Source organism: Ailuropoda melanoleuca, chromosome 2 (assembly GCF_002007445.2).
Source record: "Ailuropoda melanoleuca isolate Jingjing chromosome 2, ASM200744v2, whole genome shotgun sequence".
Classification (NCBI taxonomy): Eukaryota; Metazoa; Chordata; class Mammalia; order Carnivora; family Ursidae; genus Ailuropoda; species Ailuropoda melanoleuca.
In genome coordinates, this window is record NC_048219.1 from 132,027,251 (window position 1) to 132,054,117 (window position 26,867).

The 26,867-nt window shown below is 37.7% G+C and overlaps 1 protein-coding gene across 7 annotated transcripts in view; it reads right to left on the reverse strand.

The window, feature by feature from the left end:
- Positions 1-26,867, reverse strand: part of KCNH7 (potassium voltage-gated channel subfamily H member 7) — a 459,439-nt gene that overhangs the window by 93,399 nt on the left and 339,173 nt on the right. For all 7 annotated transcript variants that reach the window (XM_034654655.1, XM_034654653.1, XM_034654651.1 and 4 more), the window contains one exon: positions 26,590-26,804. In XM_034654655.1, coding sequence (XP_034510546.1) covers positions 26,590-26,804 — 215 coding nt within the window. The remainder of the gene's footprint in view (positions 1-26,589; positions 26,805-26,867) is intronic.

Below are 26,867 nucleotides of genomic sequence, written 5' to 3' on the forward strand. Positions count from 1 at the left end.
CCAAGTTCCAATTAGAGAAGAAAAATTCAGCAGCAATCTCAAAGCATTAAAATAATTGGGACATCAAAATATAAATAAAAATGCCAATACAATCTGACCTTATACCTTTGTTCTAAGGAATATAAAGCTATTATGCCAATACAACTAAAAGCTGTACATTATCTAGTTTGTAGTTAGTGATTCCAAATTATGCAAGATTATCAACAAAACATCTTGGCAGAAGAATTTAATGTCCTATTTATATATCTTGGGGAAGCTATATATTCTTTCTTTCTTTATTTTTTAAAAAGATTTTATTTATTTATTTGACAGAGAGAGAGACAGCCAGCGAGAGAGGGAACACAAGCAGGGGGAGTGGGAGAGGAAGAAGCAGGCTCATAGCAGAGGAGCCTGATGCGGGGCTCGATCCCATAATGCCAGGATCACGCCCTGAGCCGAAGGCAGATGCTTAACCGCTGTGCCATCCAGGCGCCCCTATATATTCTTTATTATAATGTCTTTGAAAAGTTAAGGTGGCATGTTATGGCTAAATACTCTTATGACATTTTATTTCATGTTGAAAAAGTAAACTCTTATAGACTCATACAAGAAAACACATTTGAGAGCAAAATAATATTTTAATGTAATAGCTAAAATTTCAGGAAACATTGAGCAATGACTACTTTTGGTCTTGTACCAAAAGTGCTGCCAGAGGTGGTCCCTGCACTTAAGTTGTTCTTGAACTGACCTGGAGAATGAACATGCACACTAATAATTTTCATAATATCTGCCAAGAGCCAGGTAAGCAGAATCCATCAACTGTTGTGGGGCCATCTAGGAATGCTTGACAAAGGTGCTTTTTGAGTAAATCCTAAGGGGCAACTGGGATTTTTTTTTTCCAGTTGGAAATGAGATGCTTTACAGGAAGACGCCACAACAGTAGTAAAGCTTGGAGACATGCTCATCAAGACCACTTAGAGGGACAAGGCTATGGTCTTCAAGCCTTTCTATGTATAAGGACTGCCGAGGAAGCTTGTTAAAAGGCTGATTTCCTCTCCTCTTCTGAGTCTAGGTGAGGCTTAGGAGTTTGAATGTTAACAGGCTTCTAGAGTGAATCCAAAGCAGTTCTTGTGTATATATTTGTGTGCTTGCAGGTGCATGTATTTGTTTGTGTGGGTTATGTTTGTGTGTGTGTTTAGCATGTGTAGGTGTGTATGTGTGTGTATGTGTTTGAGAGTAGACAAAGGAAGAAGGGGACATAGAGGTGGCATGGATGTAGAGGACAGTTGGGAGCAAATTGTGTGGAGCCCCAAATGCCTAGTTGAAGAGTTTGGTTTGTGAAGCAATACAGTTATTACAAAGTTGTAGACTTCAAAATCCCAAATAACAGGAAGGCAGTGAAAGAGATATTGGCTTTCATCCAATTGTGTGTTAAGAGGTGCAAGTGAAAAGAAACATGTTCTTTGATCTAAACAAAGAACAGCAGTTCATGCAGCAGTCTCTTCAAAGCCATAGTTGAAATATTCTTATGGAACCAGGACCCACAGGTGAAGGGATGAATAAGTGAGGGTGAGAAGTAGTATTAAGAAATGGAGAAGAAGAAAGAAAGTCCCTCAGAAATCTCTCAAATCGTTAATTCATTAAATCATTCCACCACATGTGTTGGGGATCTACTCTGTGGTAGTCACTGAGCGAGGCTCTGCAGATGTAGAAATATAAGATTCATTCTTTCTCTTGAGGAGTTCACATTTCCATAGGACCGTAGAGAAATACACAGACAATGATGATGCAGTGTGATAAGTACCATAATGAGGTAAGCATGTGTGAGGGAATACAAGATGCCACCTAGCCCAGAAGTGTGTGTGTGTGTGTGTGTGTGTGTGTGTGTGTGTGAAGATTTCCTGGAGAAAAACTGAACTCCTACATTGAGTATTTAAGCATAAATGAAAATTCTTCAGGTAAAGGAGAATAGGGAAAGGCTTTCCAAGCAAAGAAGAAAGCCTTTTAAGAGGTCAAAACGGCCTCCTCAGTGTAGGTTGGCTTAGTTACTTGCATGATACATTGTGAAATGGCCTCAGATAAATGGGGAAGTTATAATAACAACTTATCCTTATTGAGATCTTACTATGTGCTAGACACTGCCAACAGCTGCACAAGAATTTTCTTATTTAGGGGCGCCTGGGTGATGCAGTTGTTAAGCGTCTGCCTTCGGGTCAGGGCGTGATCCCGGCGTTCTGGGATCGAGCCCCACATCAGGCTCCTCAGGTGGGAGCCTGCTTCGTCCTCTCCCACTCCCCCTGCTTGTGCTCCCTCTCTCGCTGGCTGTCTCTGTCAAATAAATAAATGAAATCTAAAAAAAAAAAAAAAAAGAATTTTCTTATTTAATCTTCACAATAATCCTATAAAGTAGGTATCATTACTGTCTCAGGTTTCAATGAAGAAATAGAAGCCCAATGAGGTCAATAAACTTGCCCAAGGGCATAAAACTGATAAATGGTGGAGCCTGGCTTTACAGCCCATGACCTTAAAGACCATCTGATACTGCCTTCATGCACCATATATGAAGGATCTTGTATGTTGCATTAAGAAGGCTTGACATTCACCTAAGGACAACTAGTAGTTGTTAGATGACATATTCAGATTTGTAGTTTTTAAAGACCACTCCCCATAACAAGGGTAGTTTGATCGGAAGAGATCAAGATTAGGCTGTGACTCTAATTAGAGTGGTTGCTATAATTCCAGGGAGAAATGCTGAGGTCTTGGATTAAGACAGTCTGTCAGTGTGGTAGACAGGCTCTGTCATAGTCCCTGATGATTTCTGCCTTCTGGTATTCAATGTCCTTGGGTAATCCCTTCAAGGGGAGTATAGGTGGACTTACTGCCTTGCTTCTAATGAACAGAAAATGGAGGATGTAGTGGGATGTCTCTCTCAATATTAGGTTATAAAAAAACTGTGGCTTCGGTCCCACATGTGCTCTCTCAGTCTCTCTTGGACTGCTGATCGGGAAGAAGCCAGCTGCCATGGTGTGAGGCCCATTGGGAGGCCTGCGTGAACGAACTCGGGAGAGGATCTTCTGAGGTCAGTCATTAGCCTCAGGAGTGAGCTTGGAAGCAGATCCCTCCCTAGACTAGCCTTGAGATGATTGCATCCGTGCTGTCACCTTCTTGCAGCCTTGTGAAGACCCTGAGCAAAGCCACCTAGCTAAGCCTCTCCTTGATTCCTGACCTACAAAAACTGAGATAATAAATGCTGCTTCTTTTCAGTCATGAAGATTTTGTAATTTGTTTCTCAGTAGTAGCTAACTAAAACATCAGGAGTCATCATATAGACTGCAAGCCCCTGGAGACACTTGGTATAAATGTGGCAGGTTGACACTAATGATGCCATTTGTGTACAGAATACTATGTAGGAGGATTTTTCTGGGAGGATATTACTACTCTAATTGACAGTAAAGCCCTGAGGAATTAAAGTTGCTTATAATAATCTGTTTTTGTCTACTTTTCCAACAAAATATATTTTTGGTATTTCTAGCATAATTTTGAAAGATCTGAGAGTGCACCCTCATGTGAGCTCATATGGCACGAGGCCAGATAAATGGGGCTGGAATTTCCAGCTTCCACTCAGATTGCCCCTCACTCTGGATATTAAGCAGGTTCTTTATTCTCTATCTGGGTGTTACGCTGTGAAACCACAGTGTTACAATACAGTTGTTGCAACACAGAGAGTACACAGCCAAGTAAGTGACTGTTGCAATATACAGCAAACGAATTTTGGTAAAGATAAGATTATTATGCACTCTTCTAGCTGAATTTCACGACTGTATAGGATATTTATAACCCTTAAATAACTGCCTTTCATTATGTATTCTTCACCAAATAGTTGACAAAAAAGAGGGCAAATTTAAAATGGAGTCCTTGAAGGCCCTCCCCACACCCGTGATGTGTACTTTCTCAGCCTTCTGAGTCATGAGCTGTGTGCATACAGTTGGCTCACATGAGCTGGCACCCTCAACACTGCAGCAGCTGCACAAAACAATTACCAGGCTCTGACTGAGAAAATTTCCCATGGGGGACAAAAAGCCAGCTGGGCATCACTGGTGCTTGTCTGGTGGACGTTTGTTAGTTTGTATGAACACTGAAATTCCCAGGGCAGCAATCAATGGGTGAGATAATTCAGCCGAGAATATATTAACCCAGAAAACTGCAAATGGAGAAGACCCTTTTGCGGGGGGAACTCTGTGCTTTCAGCAAAGCAAATTGGCAAGGCTTGTCCTGGCCATTTAGAACCTGGATGAAGCCCCTGAAGTTTGGCATCTCATTAAAGGCGTCTGGCACCCATTAATGAAATTCAATCTATCAATCCTCAGTTTTCTCAGTGTGACCTGCTGAAATAATGTCCTTAAACTTTCTGATCAAAATTACTCTGGAATTTTTCACACAGAGCAAACCTCTAGTGCTAATCCTCTAAGACATATTCATTATACCAAAGGCTGTACCAAAATATTAATATTTGCCTGGATTACTGTCAGACAAGAATACCTCAGAGCACCTTAATAAATTCAGTGATTCAGAAAAACTCATTATCTTGAAACTATCATTTACCCTGTTATGAAGACAGAAGGTGAAATGAGGTGATTTTTATAGTAGACTTTATATTTTTAATATAATATACATTTAAAATAAAGGTTGTAAATCTTAAACTAATGAAAGATGTTCTTATCAGTTCATTTCAAATTACTTCCATTTTGCTAACTTATATATAATTTACTCTTATCTTTAAGATTATAGATTCGTTAGTGCGTTTATTAATGTATTTAAAAACACCTTTAAATACAACTAAATCTTGAGATAATTGATCAGAGGTTAACCCCTATACTATCTGTAGTAAATGATAATGGCAGAAAACATTATATGTCATTTAGAAGAAAAAATACCTTTCCAGAGAATATTTGCAAATGTGAAGCTTCAAAAAAGAAGATCCTATTGGTACCTCTAGTAGAAACGTAACTTGTCAGATGTTAAAAGTGGTTATGCATATAGTTTAAGTTCCACGTTTGTAATACAAGCTTTGCCCAGGAGCGGAAGATGCACCCGGACATCTTCCATGTTTTACTCATCTCAGGAGTTAGGAAATAGGACATCTGAGGCTTAGGCTAGCCATAGAAACTTTGTCATTCACAAGCAGCAAGAAGAAGGAGGAAAAAAAGAATGAAAGAGAAGTGTGCAATTTTTGCCTGGGACATGGTAACAATGAAAGGCAGTACCTTGAAAGTTTGGGGCCCTATGATCATTCGTGGCTTCTTGCAGAATTTCTCTTCTGGGGGAGAGCCCTCCTCTCCTAGCTCAGATTTACTCAGCAGGAGACTAAGGCCCTCACAGGCATCACAAGTGTTCAGAGCTTAACAGGCTCTTGAGTAAAGGAGCAGGGCCTGAAAGAGGCAAAGCCAAGACCCAGGGTCTGTGGCAAATAAAGCAGCCTGGCACAGTCTTACTCCTTTGGCTGTTTTCCCAATTTTGGTTCTATCTTCCCTGACAAGCAGACCTGAGAAAAAAACAACACGATCTTCTCTTTAAGTTTCAGAGACAGGATAGAGAAGGGAAGTCTCTAAATGAAGGAAGTTTTCCTGTTTTTGTTGTTGTGGTGATGGTGGTGGTTGATGTGTGTGTGTGTGTGTTCAGCAGGCCCTAGAAAAAGCAGCTTGTCATTTCTGTCTTTACAGGAAATAATACTAATGCACATTTAAGCAAAACTATTATGAACTCTACAAGAAAATATTTTGTTCTAATGCTTCCTTATTTTCAGTCTAAAGACTTTCGATATCTTTCAATATAAAGATATTACTGGATGAAATATTGTTCAGTTCTTAAAAACCAAATGCAATTATAGATTTAGGAGGGGGCGTGGTAGAAATCAGGTCCACTTTGCCTCTTCAAATATATGCCTGTTCTTCATATATAGCTATCCATCCATCCATCCATCCATCCATCCATCCATCCATCCATCCATGCATCTGACATTTACTGAGCACCTACAATGTATCAGTCATGGGAAGAAAAACCATTAAAAAGAAAAAAAAAAGACATAAGCCTCTGTCTTCATTGTGCTTACCTACTAGTGGGAGAAGGCAGGTATGACACAAAAAAACTGCGCAAATAAAGATTTGATTACAATTGTGATATGTGTAATAAATGATAAAAGGAAGGTGCTGTGAGAATGTAAAACTGAGTGACTTTAGCTTAGGTAAGGGTGGGGAAGGTGTTCTTGAGGAAACGTTATTTGAGCTGAGGTGGGTCAGGTTGGGTGGTGGCACGGAGTAGTGAGACTAGAGACAGGTAGGGCTTACAGGCCTGGAATAACTGCCTTGAGGCTTCCAGTCGCTCCCTCGACCTAGAAATCTAGGCCTTTCCTATAAGAAGCAGTCACCATCTCCCGTTGATCCCCCATCTTTTCCTACAAAGTAGCTCTTTACAGGTTTGGGAACTTTGGTGGTCTTCCCATGTGGATGACAGTTTTACAGATGATTAGAGATGAAGTGCGCCAACAGATTGTCCAGCAAGCAGCTGTGATCTGCTTAAGGTCACAAAGTATCATGTGTTACATCAGTGGTGAACATCTTATAGATTTAGTCTACTTGTTTGCTGTAAAAATCTTAAGTTTAATAAGAATTATTTGTAATTGGCACATTCATTCTGTGACTCTTCTAAAGTAATCCTTGATTAGTTTTTGTCAGTCTCTAGTCTCATAGGCTAAGAATTTCCTTAATTCATTTTGCAAATTCTCCCCTCCATGTCACCCACCCCCCACCTCAACTTTAGAGAATCCTCAAAACTATTTTGAATCAGGCCATCATCTGAATTAATTCAAATTCAAAATTGTATAAGTCTGAATGAATTAGGTTTTCAAAACTTTATTACACATTGTAGCTCCCCATCCTCCCAGTTCAATGTGAAGCCACGGAATCATGAGTCATTGCAATTCTGGTGCTAATTTAATTTCAAACTTGCTTGCCTTTAGTCTAAGGTAGGCCCTTGGGCAGTTTAAGCTCCTGACCTACTTCAGAGTTTCTTTTATGCTCTGGAATACAGCACATTTTATAGAGCAGGTTAGACTCTAGAACAGGTCATTAATCATTGTAGCTCCCTGGGCTTTCCTAGCGCTTTTGAGAAGGAAGCAGAACTGATACAAATAAAACATGTGGGAAATTTTTATTTTGAAAGCTTCAGATCTGTTCATAGAAACCACGAGGGAGGGGAGAGTTACTGCACTCTAAATTTAGGTAAGTAGGGATGACTCAATTACTGGAAAATGTTAACTTCCTCTAGCAGGAAAGGGGGATATGAGGATCTTGGCATCTTTTTTTAAATTATATAAAAGGTCCTTCAATATCTTGAAGTTATATCTATATTTGTTGATAAATTGAATATAAATTATCTTTTAAACTAATGGTAATTTTTTTTAAAGAACTATTTATGTATTTGAGAGAAAGAAAGAGAGTGAGCTCTCACACATCAGTGGGGGGAGGGGCAGAGGGAGAGAATCTTCAAGCAAACTCCTGCTGAGCACAGAACTCAATCCCAGGACCTATGAGGTCATGACCTGAGCCGAAACCAAAGATTGGACGCTCAACTGACTGAGCCAACCAAGCACCCACTAATGCTAATTTTTTTATTAGTTAAGGATACCCTTACACATTGATCAAAGATTTTATTTTATGTTTAGGACTACCAGGGTTTGGATTTTGGTGAAATAGAAAGCTTATGAACTTTATATATTCTTGTGGATTCCAAGAAAGCACATTTATTTATAAAAGCAAATGATCAGTACCCAAAGCACAACTAAAAATTCAACTGAATGAGACATTAGTTTCCACTAATGTGAAAACTAATAGTTTTCACAAAATTAGTTTTCACTAATTTAAGCATAAATCCAATAATAATGCATACTTTACTCCTCGTTTCAATTTTTATAGATTAGAAATGGAGTTTATATGTATACTTACAGGATAAATAGGCACTTGAGGAACATTCAGCTGAGAAAAGTCAGAAAGACCTAAAATAATTAAGTATGGAGAATAAAAAGGGTGAGGTCATAATAACTTTCCTAAGACCAGGAGTATGTGCTTGTGCACTCCTTCTCACTTCCACAGCTGGGTCTCGCCTCAGCTCATCCTCATGTCGGCCCTCTCCACGCTTCCAAATACTGTTCATCGTTCAAGGCCCTTTTCAATTTTCCATGAAGTTTCTCCTGACCATGCAGATATAACCTTTACCTGAATGCTGACTGCAAATGTCGTCTGGCCTATACATGTCATTCTTTAATCATACATAGTAGCTCTGTGGTATATTCTCCTCTTGTGTCATATATTATAAAGAGCCTTCCTCATCAGAGGAAGTCACTATGTACACTGCTTCTGCACAGCAGGTAGAGTGTGTCTTAAATGCCATAGGTACACAATAAATGATGTCTCCAAAGGATAGAGGCAGTGGAATTAAACCTGAGAAACAACATGAAAGAATTACGTGTTTGTGTATGTGTGTGTGTGGTAAAGATTGTTCTTACTTGCATGATGACAGAAGTGGAGCTGGAATCGGATTTTAAGAGCTGAAGGAAAATATTTTTACCTACCTGGGAATGTCTTTGGAGGGGCCTAGATAGGATTTCTACTAATGCCCCTTTTAAGTTCTATTAATTTCTGACTTTTCATCTTTCTTAGAACGGAAATAAGTACAGACTGATCCTCAAGATAGAGGGATAGAATTTATTTTAATTTCTACTTCATGACAATGTCATCTTAGATTTTATTTGAAGGTATTGAAAATGTAACCTGATATTTTGTGAAGAATGATTTTTCCAAGGAGACCATAATTTCTCAAGGGTTTAATGAAGCTATTTCAAGATCTTATGAGAGGCAAGAAAATCTCTAGTTGAAGGCAGGCATTAGATTAAGCTATAAAAAATGGAGTTCTGATTAGTTCATATAAGAATTCTGGTTTTTTTTTCACCTAGGTTTATTGAAATGTTACTGTTTTAAATAGACACCTGTGGTATAAGTAAGCAGTTTTCTTAGTTTTCCTGACCAATTACTACATTGTAAATGGTTCAGTCTACACTAAACACAGGAAGCCCAGCATATTCATACATTTATTTTGAATCACAATTAATGCTTCTTCTTCAGGAGAAAACTGTTTTACTGAGCCCCTAACTCCTTCTGAAAGGGGAATAGTAATGGCAGTGGGGTTGAGTGGTGCCTGAGGAAGGGGACATGGCAGGGAATTTGGAAAGATACAGACAGAACCAGAAACCTTGCTCCTTAAAAATATCTTTTCTTTTGCCTGTCATCCCTTCATCTCCTTCCCTTACATTTCCATCAATAAAAGATTCATTTGAGTTAATGAGTTTCTTCTTCAAGATGCAAATACATCACAATGAGAACAGGTTTTCATGCAGCGTTTTTTTTTTTTTTATGAAATACTCCAGTCAAATTGGCAAAATTAGCAAAAATTCAGAAAACATGGATTTTTATTATAATGAAAAGAATTGGGGAGGATTTACTTTTAAACAAACTCTATTTATAATTTTGTATAACACAGCAAAACACTTGGATAATCTATTGGATAATCATCCATGCTTTGGAGGGAGCATTTTGGAGTGGAATATAGACAAGGAAGAATGGTCTACCTTACAGAACAAGATGTAACTAGGTGCAAGGGGGTCAAGGAAGAGGAGGCAGGATATAAGAGGGCAGTTGAGACATGGAAGCCTCTTACCATACTCTTTCTACAGTGGCCTCTGGGACTTTACCTCCCCTATTCATTTGGCTTGAAAAACTCTGTCTGAATGTTTGTGTGCACTGTGTATCCTTACTTCTCATGTCTCTAGCTGCCTCCCATCTTCCACCTTCTCCCTTCATATTATAGCACAGGCACTGCCCCCTTTGACTCCACCAGATTGGGTTCGATGTCCCTTCTCTGCTCACAGATCACCCCTTATGCCACAGTGTAATTTTTATCACATTTTTAATGGGTTTTGTTAATCTTTCTTTTTTTTTTTTAAAGATTTTATTTATTTATTTGACACAGAGAGAGACAGCCAGCGAGAGAGGGAACACAAGCAGGGGGAGTGGGAGAGGAAGAAGCAGGCTCAGCCGAGGAGCCCAATGCGGGGCTTGATCCCAGAACGCCGGGATCACACCCTGAGCCAAAGGCAGACACTAAACGACTGTGCCACCCAGGCACCCCTAATCTTTCTATCTTTGTCCACATGGCTAGATGGTAGAGACGTGTTACCATTGTAACCAGACTTGCAACACAGTGTCCTGTTCAGAGGAGGCGCTGGGTACATACCTGAAGAATTAGAGAACCATTTGCTCTTTTGCCTTGGACCTGAAGAGTGCCCACAACAAGGAAGAGATTATCCCTACTCAGAGCCTAATTACAGATTTAAGACAGAATGATCAAACAATGTCGCCAAGAACACTGGCATTATTAAGTGATGGGGGCTGGAATTTCAATCTAGGTGATGTTCTCATTCTCCATTTGGAAGCTAATGGTATCAGAGTCACCACCTCTTACAAATCAGCCCAGGCTAAGTCCTCTCCAAATTGTTCTATCCAGCACAATGTCTCCTCATCATTTCCTGCCTCTTTTCTCATTGGTAAAAAGGAGAAAATACATATATTTTTTCTTTCCTATTAAATACATACACACACACACACACACACACACACACACACACACACACAAAAAGGGGAAGTAGAATTAATTTTCATGTGTCTTGTTTGACCCACCTGGTACTTAGAAGGAACTTAAAAATGTTAAATGACATGGATACATGAGGTCCTTATTCCTTATTACCAAAGTATTAGCAGAAGTTAGAATCTTCTCTTATATGTGTCAAGAATATTCTGTATAAAATGTCATTTTATTGAGCCTGACTACCAATTGATGAGTGAGCCCTGTGGCTAGGTCTTTGGGGGCATATTTTAAAGATGTTGTAATCTTATTCCTCAAGGCATAGTTAGGAAGTGAAAAAGTCATTATGAAGACACACGTACACACAAATGCTATCTATCTATCATCTATCTATCATCTATCATCTATCTATCTATCTATCTATCTATCTATCTATCTATCTATCATCTATCTATCTATCATCTATCTATCATCTATCTATCTATCTATCATCTATCTATCTATCTATCTATCTATCTATCTATCATCTATCTATCTATCATCATCTATCTATCATCTATCTATCTATCATCTATCTATCTATGTATCTATCTATCAAAATATACAAAAGAGCCTGAAAGTAAATGGCTTGGTTTTATGAAAATAGACCAAGTGCCTTAGAGTTTAAGGATAAGAGAGGCCAACACAGGCTGTGAAGGCTGACAAATTTACCAGGCAATGCTATGGAATTCAGAAATGGGCAGGACTTGATACATAGAGAAGAGGATGACAATATTGCAAGTCTAGGGATCACTGCCAGCAAACCTCAGGTCTTGTCATAAGTGGGAAAAGTGGAGACATAAGGAGACTGTTTGCCCAGAACACACAGTATATGCTGGTGAGGAGTAAGAATACAAGTGACAAGGAAGGGGAGTGTATGCACAGTGTGAGTGCTTTGGGGAGAAGAAATATTCAAATGTCTCCAATAGGGTGTGTGTGTGTGTGTGTGTGTGTGTGTGTGTGTGTGTGTGTGTACTTTCCAGAAAGATGAGAGGAGTCAGTTCCAAAGGATATACTGAAGTGAGTTCATGTGGGTGATAGTACAAAAAAGGAATTAACATTAAAATTCCAAAGTTTTCTCTCTAAGACAGTGTTGGGAACAAATGTTTCAAACAATGCCAGTACCTTTAAATAACTACACTGAACTCATTGGTTGAAACAGAATCAAAGCATGCAGTAGGCCACTCAGGTGAAGCATTAAGCCAAAGCAAGAGACAAGAATGAGGTTATTGATGTCTGCTGCTTTCTGCAGCTACAGAAGCTTAGAGAATTGAAAATGTTCCAGAAGCAAGTTCTCCTAACCTTTATAGATTAATCAGGAATCTCTCCTTCCTCTACTGGATAACTACACCAAAATGATGTTTCCCTGCAACTTCAAAATCTATTCTTAATGTTTTCTGGAACACAAAGTGAATGTCAAGTGCCAACTGAATATAATTATATCCCAGCTATTAGCAGGTTAATTTTCACATGTTGTAACTCAAAATTCTTGGAACCATTATGTACCAGTAGTTGTGTTCTGGGTTTGTTCTCAAGGGTTGAGGTTGGGGAAGTACTTGCATCCTATTAATAAGGAATTAAGTCTTCATAAGCTATGGAAATAAAAATAGGATGCAGAACAAACATGCTCTCAAATTCCATTCTCGAATTTCATAAATTTTGAAATAGCTAATTTGATATTCCATATGGGTAGGAAATAGAGATGCATGTGTTAAAATATGGACTATATTTTTAAAAGTCTTACCTTAAAACCAATCATTTAAAATTTTTACATTATAACCTCTTCAAATACTGTGGATAAGGAACCATATTGGTTAAATCAAGTTTTAGGTTATCCCCCTCCCCCTCCCACGAGGCATATCTTTCTGTATATTGCTATCTAGCTTTAGATATAGATTTCAATTTCACATCTAGTGAAAGAGAGATTCTTCAATGTGGAATTACTGTTCTTGACCACATTTGGGAATCTTGTTCTTCAATGATAAAAACAATTTCTTTCGGAACAAAAGCTCACTGTTTTCTTTGTTGCTTTTTTTATGTTCTTGTATATTGTCTCTTCCTGACAGTATCAATTCTACATTTGAACCTGTTGGCACAAAAGTAGCATCAGATTTTCTTTTCTGAGAATATTCTCAGAATAAATGGGTAATAACAGTCTAAATTTTAGTGACTGTTTAAAAAAAAGTTGTTTGCTTTTCCACAAAGTTAATTTTCTGTCTTATTCTTGAGGCAGGTAGTAGAATATTCATCTTCAAAAAAGTAGCTTGTTTGCTTACTTGGTTTTAACTAGTTATGAAGACTCACATTTGATAGTGACTGTTTGTACTTCTTGAATAATTTATCTTGTGAAGAAGAGGACTGAAGTTAGAAGGAGTTGGACCAATTAGAAGGAGCTGGATCAGTTGATGGGATTCTGGGACTCTGCTAGGTAAGGTGGAAAGAAGCAAATACAGGAATTAAAATGGTCCTGCTCTCAAGTGGGCACGCCAAGTGAAAAAAATCCCGGACTCTAAGTCCAGAAATGAAGGTACCAGTCTTGAATATGCAGCTAACAATTTGTGGGACTCTGGATAATTCACTTAACTCAAAATTCTTGATAAAAGTAAAGTCTTGACTAAAATCGATGAAAAAGTCAAAGTGATTTTCTTAAAGAAAAGCACAAAATAAATAGCAGAACAAGAGCAAAGTTTAGTGTCTGACCCTTTCAAGTTCTTCAAAATATACACACACATGAAACCTTAAGAGAAAGTCAATATATAAAGCCATTTAGAATGAAGTTGATCTGATCAACCTGGCTGTACTGTGGAGGTCCCAGAGCTGTATCCCCTTAGCTCTTAGTACTTGGCACCTAGTACTCTAAGGAGCACAAATTTCAAAACTATTGGAACAATTATATTTTGTAAAGGAGATTTTCTCCAAAATAGCACTAGTTTATTTTTCTGTACTACACTCTTTTTTTCCGTATTGCTGTAGCAATAACATGGTGAAGAAATCATAAAGACCACCACTGTCAGGGTGTACCCCAATCTAGCCATTCAATGTGTGATAATGTTTTATCAGCAGTTTGATATGCCAGAGAAGACTGCTGCATGGAAATAGGAACTAAGGAACCTATGTCTCTGATGTTTTCCCCAAACTTAAAAGGGGGGAGGGTTTGAAGATTCAAGATGGAACAAAATTGTCTCATTGAAGGCAAAATTCCTTCAAGTTCTCGCGCAATAATTGTTTTCCCCTCTGATTCTAAAGGACTAATTTGGTTTCAAAATGAAGACAAATTTGAGAGAATCTCTGTAAGAAACATATTCAAAATCTGAAACTGCTTAATCAGAAGTCTAAGCCAAGGGGTTATTTTATCATATAAATAATATGAAATAATTCTAATATGTAAAAATATGGTAATGATTTCTTTTTTTAATATCCAGAAAGTTAATGCCTTGGTTTTTACTCACTTTCAAGTAATAAGTTGTATAGGGTCGACAGTAATACTTGTTCTTTGGAAACACCTTTTTTGCTCAGTTAACTTTATACTGAAATCTCATGCTTACAGTTGTCCATTTACTAGAATTAAAGTACTTGTTTCATCAGGATTTATGCGTTCATTTTTATGGAGGAAATATAGAAAGGGAGAGAAGGAATCTGTCTTCCCCTGAGACACAAAGTGGGCTGATAGGATCTGACGATGGCAGAAAAAAAATGCGAGGGCACGAGAGGTAATACAGCAGTTGGTTTTGGAAGTAATTCAGGTGCCTGCAGGTAGGAAAATTTAGGGCCCTGAAATCACTGTTCTCCGATACCAACCCATGAATAATGGATATAGCTATGGGCACAATTTACAAATGACAGCTTATCATCTGAAACAGGATTGTACAACTCAACCGACAGCTGCCAGTCAACCAAGAAATAGTATTAGAAGATTTTTCTCCATTACGTTTTTTTTCCTTTTGACTTCCCTCACTCAGTTTCACCTAGCACTGTTGCCATGACCTGAAAATGAAGACTGTGTTCCTAGCAATAGTATGGAGATTTGTCAGCTTGATTCTTCACTTCAAATGTAAGGAGGATCAACGGCACCAGGAACTAGCTGCAGACCATTTAAAAAATTTTTTTTGCTACATGTGGAAAGGAGAACCAAGAGACCAAAATGACACAGAGGTGCCAAGGAAGCGTAGAAAACAGCATTTGTATGTGACCTGATTCACCGCCTATCACAGGATATCTCATCTCTGTCCCCACCATTAAAGTGATATTCTTAGTACCACCAACCTCTGGATATTTGGACAAGGGGCAGAAAAAGCAGGTTCTCCATTCTCAACAATATGACCACTACTAAACAGCAGGTCAGCTTAACTGTGGTAGTCTCAGAAGAAAGACTGAGACACTTTTCAAGGCTCTTCTTCATGATCCTGCATTTCACATTTTTTCATTTCTATCTAAGTGATTCTGAAGAAGTTGGCTTTCAAAATACAGGTGTATTTGCAACACGTATTTAAAACAGAAAAAGGAATATGGTTGGTATTTTCTCCAGCCCCTTTAAGCTGAGGTCTATATTTGGGACATGGTTGGAAAAGAAACCTAAGTTGACTTCATTAAAACAAGGAAGAAAAATGTACTTATTATGCGCCGCCACCTTCCCACCACTATTGCCTCATGCCTCTCCCAACCTCGTTTCTTTAAAAAATTTTAAGATTTCTAACACATCCATGTTTGAGTTGAACGACAGTGCTTGTAGTTATCCATGAAAAAGCCTTTTGTCTAGCATGGTATTTCCTACAGAATCTCCCCTCAAATACTAATTCCTCAGAATATCAACAGGTATTATACACAAACAGACAATTAAAAATGGGTTCTGACAGAGTGTCTGGCAGGCTCAGCCAGTTGAGCATGCGACTCTTGATCTCAGGGTTATAAATTTGAGTCCCATGTTGGGTATAGAGATCATCTAAAAATAAAACCAAAACCAAACCAAAACAAAACAAAAAACACAACCCAGGTTCTGACATCAAAAAATATGAAACACTGGGTCAAGTAAATATCCATCAAGTAAATACTCATCAAAAAATATTGGGTAAAGCAAAGTTGTACAGATTAATTTAGGACTTCTGAAAACTTCTAATGTACTAATTTGCCATGTTAATATGGAGTTGGGGAGAGGTGGCAGTGGTATTTGCATAAGAAAACTTTTCTTCTGGGAAATACTTGTGATACCAGTGTTCTGAAGACACACTGAGGGACTCCAGCCTAGGCAAATTTACATGGAGATTGTTTCTTAGAGGGTTTGCACAATAAGTGAAAATGGCAGTAGGTTCTCCTGGAATCAGTAGTTTCCCTATGAAAGGAAGTCTGTTTCTCCAATATGAATTGCATAAATAAGAAATAACTTGTTTTTATCTTTTTCGGAAATCTACCAAAAGAGATAGAGGTACAATAACAATGAAGAAATATAAACCCTAACTCTGTACTTGGGTTTTCTTCTTTTTCTTTAGCAGAATAATGAAAGGATCGGGCTACATCCATATTTTCCAAATTTGCCTGATTTTAAAAATGTTGGAATAGAGGTTGCAAATGGAATGGAAACTGTTAAAAATTCAGAATCCTCAGACTCCACTGAAATTTACTGAATTTCTGGAGTGTGTGTGCATTGGGGGAGGAGGGGAGAGGGAGAGAAAGAATTGTTCCAGATGACTCCATTGATCAGGAAGTTTTGAAAAAAAACCTACGGAAGATGTTATCTAAGGTTCCTTTGAATTTTAAAATTCTATGAAGATTAACTGCTTTTTAATGAACTCTTTTAAAGCAATTGAGTTTTAGAGGGTTTATTATCTAACTACATAGTTTCCATTATAAATGTGATTTCCGCAATACAGAGAAATAGAGCTAGAGGGGAAAATATATTACCCACAATTTCACCACCCAGAAAACCAATGAGACATTTTATTTTATTTTATTTTTTATTTTATTTTATTTTATTTTATTTTTTATTATTTATTTTACTGTCTCATTTGGGATTTCCTTTTAAATAAGATTCCATGGTTGAATTCATTTCCTGAGTCTAGAGACAGTTCACAGCCACTTAACATTACAAGACCCTGGTCTGCCTGGGTATGTGAAAATGCCCTGTCTGCTCTGGAATTTCCATAGCTGATAAAAATCCTTTGCCTGATTTTCATCCTGTGAAACATGAAAAATTTACTCCTTCTGCCTACTCTCATTAGGCAACCCACTTTGAACTGTGTTTGTCCCAATCTCTATGCCATGAGGGCACATGAGCAAAGAAACTCTCCCTCCAAAACTTCCTTTCTGTCTCTGGGTCTGAGTTTAACCCAAGGCTCACACTAACCGAGGGGGATAAAAACGAAACATCTTGGCAACAGATATCCACAATCTTCCTGTGTCTCTGTTGCCATAGCAACCAGGCTATCACTATGTATGCTGAGCCAACTTATTTTTACCTGTCTCTTCTGACCACTGGTATTTTACTTCTTTTCTTCAAGCATCTATTTTCAACCTGATTTCTTTGGCTGACAAAACTTGTAAAGGAGGCGATATTTTCTCCTTCCTTCATTTAAAAATATGTGATGAATGTACAAAACCAACTGGTGTTTGTTGTTGTTGTTGTTTCTAAAGCAATTATACATAAATGCTTGCCCTACAAGCTATGGCTTTTAGTTGCTACTAGGGTTTCATAAGGATGCTGTTTTTTCATCATCTATAGTACAGAGAAGTATGACTTTTGAGCTTATTAAGGTGAAATAAAACTATTTTAACTTGGAATATGTCAGCGAATATTGATCAGTTTTGATATGCATGTAGTATTTAATGAAAATAGACAAAAATTAATTTGTTGCTTTTTAAAAATCACATATTTCCTTTTTCAAAATAATGAGTATCTTTATGCTTGTAGTAGTCAATTGCTACTTAAATGTCAATAGTTACTTTTTATCTTTTCCTCATCATAACTTACAATCTTAGAATATATTTATTTGTCCAGAGAAAACTAGATAACATAATCCAGGGTCTCAGATAAAAGTTGTGTATTCAATAAAAGGCCCTTGAAGGCAAGGACCTTGACTTACTCATTTTTGCATCACTATTGTACTTAAAATTTGACTTACAGTTGGTAAGCGCTCACAAATATTGAATCCATAGTTACCCTGATGAACATGCTTTATTCCTACTTGTGGCATCCACATATATTTCTCATTTCTATTTGCATGTATAGACATAGATAAAACCCAATATATGGGGAGAACCCTAGATGGGGATTTCTGTTTTGCTGTGCCAGATTTGATAGGTATTCTATAAATAATAATAAGACAATCAATGCAAAACTAACGTCAAATTAAATTGGAAGTGTTCAGAGGCAATTTTGGACTCCTGCATTAACATTTCAAACTTAATTTGGAATTTTGTGATTATTACTATTTCTGGCAGTTCAAGATGATCTGTACAGTTTTATTAAGGTTTGCATTAATTTAGGAAAGAAATGAAGTTTAGGAAAATGTTTAAAACATACTGTAGACGTATTGTGAATTTTGTTTTTTGTGATTTCATGAGTGAAGCATCAGTGAGACTTTATAAAAATAACCATTGAATATAGACTTTTAAATTAAATGTAATTTTTAATTCATGACTGTGATATTATGGTTTATTTTAAGAAACATGTATTTGGTCTTCATGTTCCTGACACAGAGCTCTTAAACCCTTGATTGTTCTAAGTGAAGGGAGTGACAAACGTCTTTGTTATGTTATGAGGTAGCTCTGGAAAGCCCCAAAGTCACCTCAGGTCACCTGTGGATGAGGGTTGATCATCAATGGAACCAACCATGTGATTAGATTGTTGGAACTTTCAGTCCCAGTCCCTACCTCCGGTGGGGAGAGGGGATGGACATTGAATCTGTAGCAATAGCCACTGAGTTGATCAATCATGCCTATGTAATGAAGCCTCCATAAAAACCCAAAAGGATGGGGCCAGGAGAGGGCCTGAAAACTCTCCTCTCCTTTCTCCATACCTTGCCCTATGCAGCTCTTCCATCTGGCTGTTCCTGAATTACATTCTCCTAAAATAAACTGGTAAACATAAGTAAATGTTTCTCGAAGTTCTGTAACTGCTCTAACAAATTATTCAAGTCCAAGGAACGGGTCAAGAACCTCCAATCTGCAGCCAGCCAGTCAGTAAGAGGCACAGGGAACAACCTGGAATTGTGGTTGGTGTGCAAAGTGTGGGGGGAGTTTTGTGGGACTGAGTTCTTAACTTGTGAAATCTGGTGCTATCTCCCAGGTAGATAGTGTCATAATTGAACTGAATTATAAGATATCCAGCTGGTGTCACATCTGAACTGGAGTTAGAATTACAATGGCATTATTAATGAAATTATTGCTATATATAAAGCCACTTTTAATTTGTAGTTTTGTCGGAAAGATATATTTTTTAAAGATTTTATTATTTATTTGACAGAGATAGAGACAGCTAGCGAGAGAGGGAACACAAGCAGGGGGAGTGGGAGAGGAAGAAGCAGGCTCATAGCAAAGGAGCCTGATGTGGGGCTCAATCCTATAACGCCGGGATCACGCCCTGAGCCGAAGGCAGACGCTCAACCGCTGTGCCACCCAGGTGCCCCAGAAAGACATTTTTTAATACTGTCATTGAAGAGAGTTCAGGTTTAAATTTATCCAATATGAGCGAAATATAAGAAATTTTGTACTATTAAGCCTGAAATGATAAACTATTATTTTTGGCTTTATTGAGGCTAATTGATATACAAAAATTGTACACATTTATAAAAACATTAGCTAATAAAATCAATACTATCTCACCATTATAAGTCAATCTCCATTTCTAAACAAGTCCTGAATTCTAAGCATTGTTTTGGGTTTCTGTCAAAAGTAAATATAAGTTTAGAGATATTGAAAAACATCAAGAGATAATGAACATATTCATAATGGACAAAATTCAGTGGAAAATAAAAAGCCATAATCTTTGAGCTCTTCTTTATGTCAGTACTATCAGTGTAATTTTCTTTTCTTGCAACTGAGTGGCATGCCACTAACAAAAACCAAAATCTTTTCTCCTAATCTAAAATTAGCATAAGGAAAACAGGATATAAATTTACACAAAAGATAAAGCTGAAAGCTGAAATAAAGCTCCCTGTTAAGGATTGTTTTCTTCTGCTTTTTGAGGAGTTTGAGGAGTTCTGGAGAAAATCTACCATATCTTCTTTCCTATTTCTGGGGACTCACTTTTCTGGTAAATTGCTACTAAACTTTCAGATTAAGATTTTGACTAAACAGTCCAATGTTACAGGTATGTGCAAATGCCATCCTAACTTCTGAGTAGACCTAGTAAGCATATAGGGAACCAGTACAGATTAATATAGAGAGGGTGTACTTTGGAGATGAAGAACTTCAAGTTTGAGGTCTTAAGATCTCAGTTTGAAGGCTATTTCCACCATTCCCTTATGTGACCTGGGCAAATTGTTTCCTCTCTCTAAGTTTGATTCCTCCTCTATGAGCTGGAGATGTTAATAATAGTACCAACTCCCAGGAAGGACTGTTATGTGGATTCAAATTGATAATCCATTAAACCACTTAGCATAGAGCCTGGCACATAGTGAATGCTCAATCAATGTCAGCTATTATTAAATCTATCATAAGTCTATTTTCATGCCAATAATACACTTAAATGAATCCTAAATAATGGGAATCTATTCCGGCTTTAGAGTTCTATGTGGATTTCAGGATCATATGGCCATTTAAACATTCAGAGTTTTCTTTCTTGTGAAACAAGTCTCCAATTACTCCTAAAACTTTTCTTAATAGTGAAGCTATGGAAAAATTATACTTGTGGACTAGTAGTAATTCTTCTCTCCATCATCTTTTCACCAAATTTAAGTTTCCTCATTCATTTAGGACCTTTCATATGTCTTATTTCTGATGATCACAATACAGATTTCTATTAAATTCATCAGACATTCCTCTTAAGTACTCATGCGATAAGTTGTAGAATTATTCAATCATAATACGACCAGTACTGAGTCTAAAGGAAATGTGAGCTACTTTTAGTTTCACAATCTTGTAGCATTTATTAAATTAGTACTTATAAATGCTATTATTATACATTGTTATATAGTGTTTCTTCAACTAGTTTATTACCCTTGAGTATTGTTACTGGTTTTTGTATCTTTGTGTTTCTAATGCCTATCCAGAACATAATGAATAATGTATAGTAGGGTGTGTGTGTGTGTGTGTGTGGAGAGAGAGAGAGAGAGAGAGAGAAACAGAGAGAGAGAGAGAGACTGATGTTTAACCTGAATTCCTATCTTTATCTTTGCAATAGGCCACTTATTTTGTTTTCCTTCTTTAGAGCCTCCCTTCACCCACTGCACTTTTCTGATGTGGCCATTGGCCAAGGGGCTATACTTCTTAGACCACATGTGGGCCAATAGGATTCTATTTTCTCAGGAAGATAATGGGAACCAAAGGAGAGAAGGCCCTTCTCATCAGATTGCCAACTTTGAGCATCATGTGAGTTGAGACTGAGGTCCTTCATTCTATACAATGTGAAGGAAAGTTAAAGTTAATATAAAAGAAAGCATGGTTGAGATGGCAAGAATGTCATCACCTGTTCAAACTATGAACGCAGCAGCCATGACCCACAGCAGATCTGTCCTTGCACTTTTTGGTTATGTGACCTTCTGCCTCCTCTTTTCATATTTTGCTTAAATGGTTCCAGTTGGGCTTCTGTTACATTCTGTTATGACACTGACTGACTGATACAGTCTCATCTGACTGGCCAATAAATATTTGGAACCCACAGTGCCTTCTTAAATCTTCCTGATACTCTTATGCATATGCAGGGAGAGTGAGCTAGTACCAAATTTGTAAAAGCTGACCATGACAACAAATAATACATTTTATCCTAAAAAAATAGCATAACATTTGAACTAGTAGAATTAGCCTCAGGAATCATGAAATCATACAAGAGTGCAAAAGTTCAGTTTACTTTTATTTAAAAGGGGGCAGATATAGCCAAGAATTTGATCCTCACCTGAGAACCACAAATGTATGGTAAAAGGAGATCTTTATTCTCCACCTACCCAACTTTTCTTCCCATTCATTGTTCTCTCTCCACCACTCCAGTGGAATTTGGTAGGAATTAGCCAATTAAGACCCTGTCTTCCGAGGATGGACCCTTCTAGACATCAGCCTGTACCAGCTAGACTGTAGTTTAAAAAAATCCACACCTTCTGAGAGTTTTTTTCTATTTTCTCCAATTAATAGAGAAGGTCATATGGAATATGACATAAAGAGCTGAGGCATTCTGGAAGTCTGGCCTATAAGACCAGCCAATGAGAAGAGTCTTTGGACCTGAAACAACAGCCAGAATCAGAATCTTGCCTATGGGGAGAATTTGGAAGGCAAGCATCTGCTTTGGGGATTTCTGACCGAGAGACTTACTCTTGCTTAATTCTCTTCAGTGTCTTTAGTGGTCCATTTCCAAATCTTTTAAGATTCTTATACATTGTGTATCACAGTAGGCACTAGTGATATGAACACCTCATGTTGCTTTCCTTCTCTGGTACTCACAGTTCCCCAAATGTGGCCCATTCCAGATTCTAATTCCTAACCTTGAAACTTCTCAAGCTTCAAAACTTTTCTAAGAGTTTGTATTCCCCAACCACCATCCCAAACTCCCAATATAGGCAAGGTTTCTTCTTCTAGTACCCTCTGCACTCTGTTTACCTATAGTATAATCCTTCACACTGCATCCTAATGCCTATGGACTGTGCTTGTCTGTCTTTCTCACTTCTCAAAGTCACAGTATTTGCCTTTTCACATGAATTCCCAGAACTTATCACTGTACATATTAGCTCTTAATAAATGCTTGTCGAGTGAATAAAATACATGAATGAATGACTAACAACATGGCCCCTACTCTGAAGAAGCTCACTCTAGCTGGGGAAGAAATAACAATTTGGCTAATTAGCAATTAGCCAATGTATAATAGAGATAAGATCCAAATATTGATAGAGCATAACATGAACAGAAATTAATTGTTCCTTTCATTTTATGCCTTTTTTCTTAATGTCTGCTCTATTGTTGTGCTCAGAGGAGTGTTTAAAATTCATTATGGAATGATCTATGAACAAAACCCTGATTTCTTTTGAAGAAAGGGTTCCCATAAAAATCTATTAAAGGAATAAATAAGAACATTAGATAAAGAAAATACTGCTGGCTGACAGGAATACAGTGAGAATATCTCAACAAGGAGAATTTCCACACAAGCCTAACAAAGGGAATAGTAAAATCTTCGGGTTTTGACCAAGTTTTTTTAGTGATTAGAGAGATAATTGATGTTATATGTTGTGACTATGGAAATTCCAGAGATAGTGATGATGAGGAAACTTCACAAACATTAAATGAGGCTAGTCTTGCTTTTAAGTGCTTAAACAAAATTTCCAGAGGTCATGTCTCCAGGAGGAATTTCTCAATATTCAATCTCTACCTTGTTTGGTTTCACATGTAGGCAGTTGGCAGGTTTGTTACTAAGAGCTATAGATAGCACTAAACAGAAGATGGATCGTTCCTACCACCTCTTCTTTCTAGTTTTTGTCCCAGCCTTTTTTCAGTCCCTCATCGTTTTTGGTCAGAACCATAGCCACTTAAGTATTCCGTCTCCAGAATCTCCTTCTTATCACTGTATTTTTCACATTGTTAAAAAAAAGTGATCTTTTATAAAACAGGATCCAATTCAAATATTCCAACATCTTTAAGGTGCATTGTTTTTCAGGTGAGGTCCTTTGGAGTCTGTGGGAGGGGTGCTATACTATTTAGGTCAAGTAAGAAAAGCTGTAGAAAAGAGATGGGGTTTCTTTGAGGGCTTCGGATTACCTCAGTGATAAGTAATTTAAAACATTTTGTAAAAATGTTAAAACAAATACTGTGATATTATGAAGATAAATATAAAAGAGGACTTTTTATTTTATTTATTTGAGAGAGAGAGTGAGAGAAAGAGAAAACAAGTGGGGGCAGAGGGAGAGGGAGAATACTCCTCGATGAGCAGGAAGCCTGACATGGGGCTCGATCCCAGGACCCTGGGATCATGACCTGAGCCGAAGGCAGATGCTGAACTGACTGAGCCACCCAGGCTCCCTTAAAAGAGGAATTTTAAAAGAAAGCATGAAGCTTTGAAAAAATGCCAAGTGTTTGATGGCAGCTGTAGCATTTTACTTAGACACCCAAGGCACTTTTGTGAAAAGGTACTGAAGAACCATCTAGAATGGAAATTTGCACTTCTCACAAGTCCCTGCCCAGCCTACCCTCTCCCTGTGCCAGGAAAATACCTGTTCTCCAAAGACATGGACTTTTGTGCCTCTACAACTTTCTTCTTGCTGTTTTCTCTACCTGGAATTCTCACCCCTCCCCTTTTCACCAGCTTCCCCTTCCTCCCTTCCTTCCTTCCTCCCTTCCATCCTACCTCCCTTCCTCCCATCCTTCCTCCTCCCTTCCACCTTCTGTCCTTCCTCCCTTCTTTCAGTAAAAACTCCATGAACTCCACTCCATCAGGTGTTTTACTAGGCCCTGGTGATGTAGGGATAAAATGCAGAGATGGTGAGGAGGGCAGAGAGAAGTCATACAAAAATGTTACTAAACAGAATAGTGACTAACACTGAATGTTATATACTTCACACTGTGATGAACATTTCCACACATCACTCTACTTAATTCTACATCAACACTGAGAAATAAGTTTTGTCACTAAAACTTGCCTTGATGTCACACAGTAAATGGCACTCATCTCCATGGCATACAATAAATGACTAAGCCAGAGTTAAAACACAAGTGCATGTGACTCCAACTTATGCTCTTAAACATCATTTACTACTCAATCGATAGGTAACCTTCTAGATCCAGATGAAATGCCCCATCACATCTCTCTTTCTTCTCTAAAAATTCTCCTTTTAAACCACAATTATTTTCCCCCTAAGTGTTTTCCTGTATTCATTATTAACATAATTTCATTACAGTTATTTGTAATGTTTCCTCTCTCACCCTCTCACCGGGCTTAGAAAGTCCCCAGAGCAGGCGCCACTGCTGGTCCAAGTACGTGTCCCCCTCTCCCAGAGCCCCAAACCTGCTAAATGTAGCAGGATAGGGTGGGCCTGCGGTAAACCAAGTGCAGGAAAGCTTTGCAGAGATCACACTTGGCTGCCCACAGGCTTGAAGGTGAGCCTTGTTTGACTTAAAAAAGCATTTTGAATTAATTTGCCAACTTTTGGAAAGTAAGAGCTTATCTAAAATCCTGGATTTCCAGCTTTTTTTTTAGATTGGAAGATTTGGAAAGCTTCATCAAAGATTCTTACATGACCACAATTGGCTCGAGCTGAATGGTAACCATCTGCTCTAGAGGGGCTGTGCTCTACACATCACTATATTCTCCACTACAGTTGTGCTGTCCTGGCGACTTTTCTCACTTCGGCCACTGGCAGGGTCCTGACCCCAAAATTTGCAATCAGTCTTCTGTGCGATTTCTGAAATCTCTTAATTTCAATGTTATGGGATTATTATAAATAACCATTATAAATTATAATATTAATATAATATAAATATTATAATTATTTTTCATTTCTAGTTTACTAAGCTAAGTGAAGTGCTAAGGGTAGAAAACCTCACTACTACATAAATATTAAAATATATACTAGAGATGCTCTCAAGTATGGCCTCATTACTCCATTTACGTAAAACTGGGTGATGGACACTGGGGAGGGCATGTGATGTAATGAGCACTGGGTATTATATCAGACAGATGAACCACAGACTTTTACTCCTGAAACCAATAATACATTATATGCTAATTAATTGAATTTAAGTAAAAAAACCCACATACATATATATAGTAGAGTATGGCATGTATAATCTCTCATCTCGAACACAGACGGCTCAGGTCTATTTATAACCAACTCACAGTCTTTACATATTATTTCATCTCACACATAATGGGTTATTTACAGACCGACCGTAGGGCTGCTGGTAGTGATTATAATTACAGAAATAACTTCATCAATTCAAAGTCTTCAAGGCTTGGGATAGAGATTGTGGCCAAGTTTACCTTTATATTGTGATAGTTCTTGAAAAGATTTGCTAAGCAAATATCCCAAGTAAAGTGTTTGTAAAAGAACTGTTTACTTGACACAAATTTGAGAGTCATGACTTCCCAACAATGTAAGTGCATTGTAAGCAAAAGCTAGATATTGCTTAGATTAGTATTTTGATATAATAGGTACAAATTATTTTTATCAATTCTTTAGAGTAGGGCTCCTGCTAGATGGTACATTTTTACCCTCGTTCAAACTGCAATATTTATTTGACAAGAATAAAATATTGTTCCTGCAAAATGTATTATTTATTCTAACTTCTAATCATCTCTGCTCTTTTCTTCAAGTCAACTGACTTATATCTGAGTCTCCTTAGTACAGTAAGTGCAAAAAAGGAGGCCATAGTTTAGAGTAAATCCCAATTAGTCACCTAAAGTTTCAATAGTCACATCTATTATATTAAGAAACCATGCTTTAATAGTGCAGGCTTTGGCAGCAAAACAATAAATGTCCAAACATGATGAATAGCAGGTTAACCACCTCTGCCACAAAGAGAACAACAATACCAAGTTAGCCCATTTTTGCTTAGTCTTGTAATAGATAAAATCACAGTCTATAGCTTTATTTATCTGTTGCATTACAGGGTTACCCAACATCTCAAGATAAATTGGAGTGCAAATAAATAGCTTACCTCTTCTGATAGTCATTTATAGGAAAAATCATCTGTTTTATGGTGCAGAGAAGAGCCTTAGAAATAGTCAGTGTTGAGAGTAAAATCATATCCTACCTGGGTGACTTTCTCTGTCACATTGTGTGTTCGATCTTTAACCTTGGGAGCAATAATGGTTTTATCTGAAGAAGGAGGGGATGCATTCTTTTTTTCAGTTTTGACGTCTGAAAAATTCAGGGTAAGCTGTGGAATCTTGTTAATGGTGCTGTATTTGTTGAGATTTGAATCTGACGTGGATCCCAGGAGGCTTGACTTGATATGATTAAAAGGCCCTAAAAAAATTGGAAAATATTTGTAAAAGCAGTACCAGGAGAAATAGAAGAAAGAGATGGTCC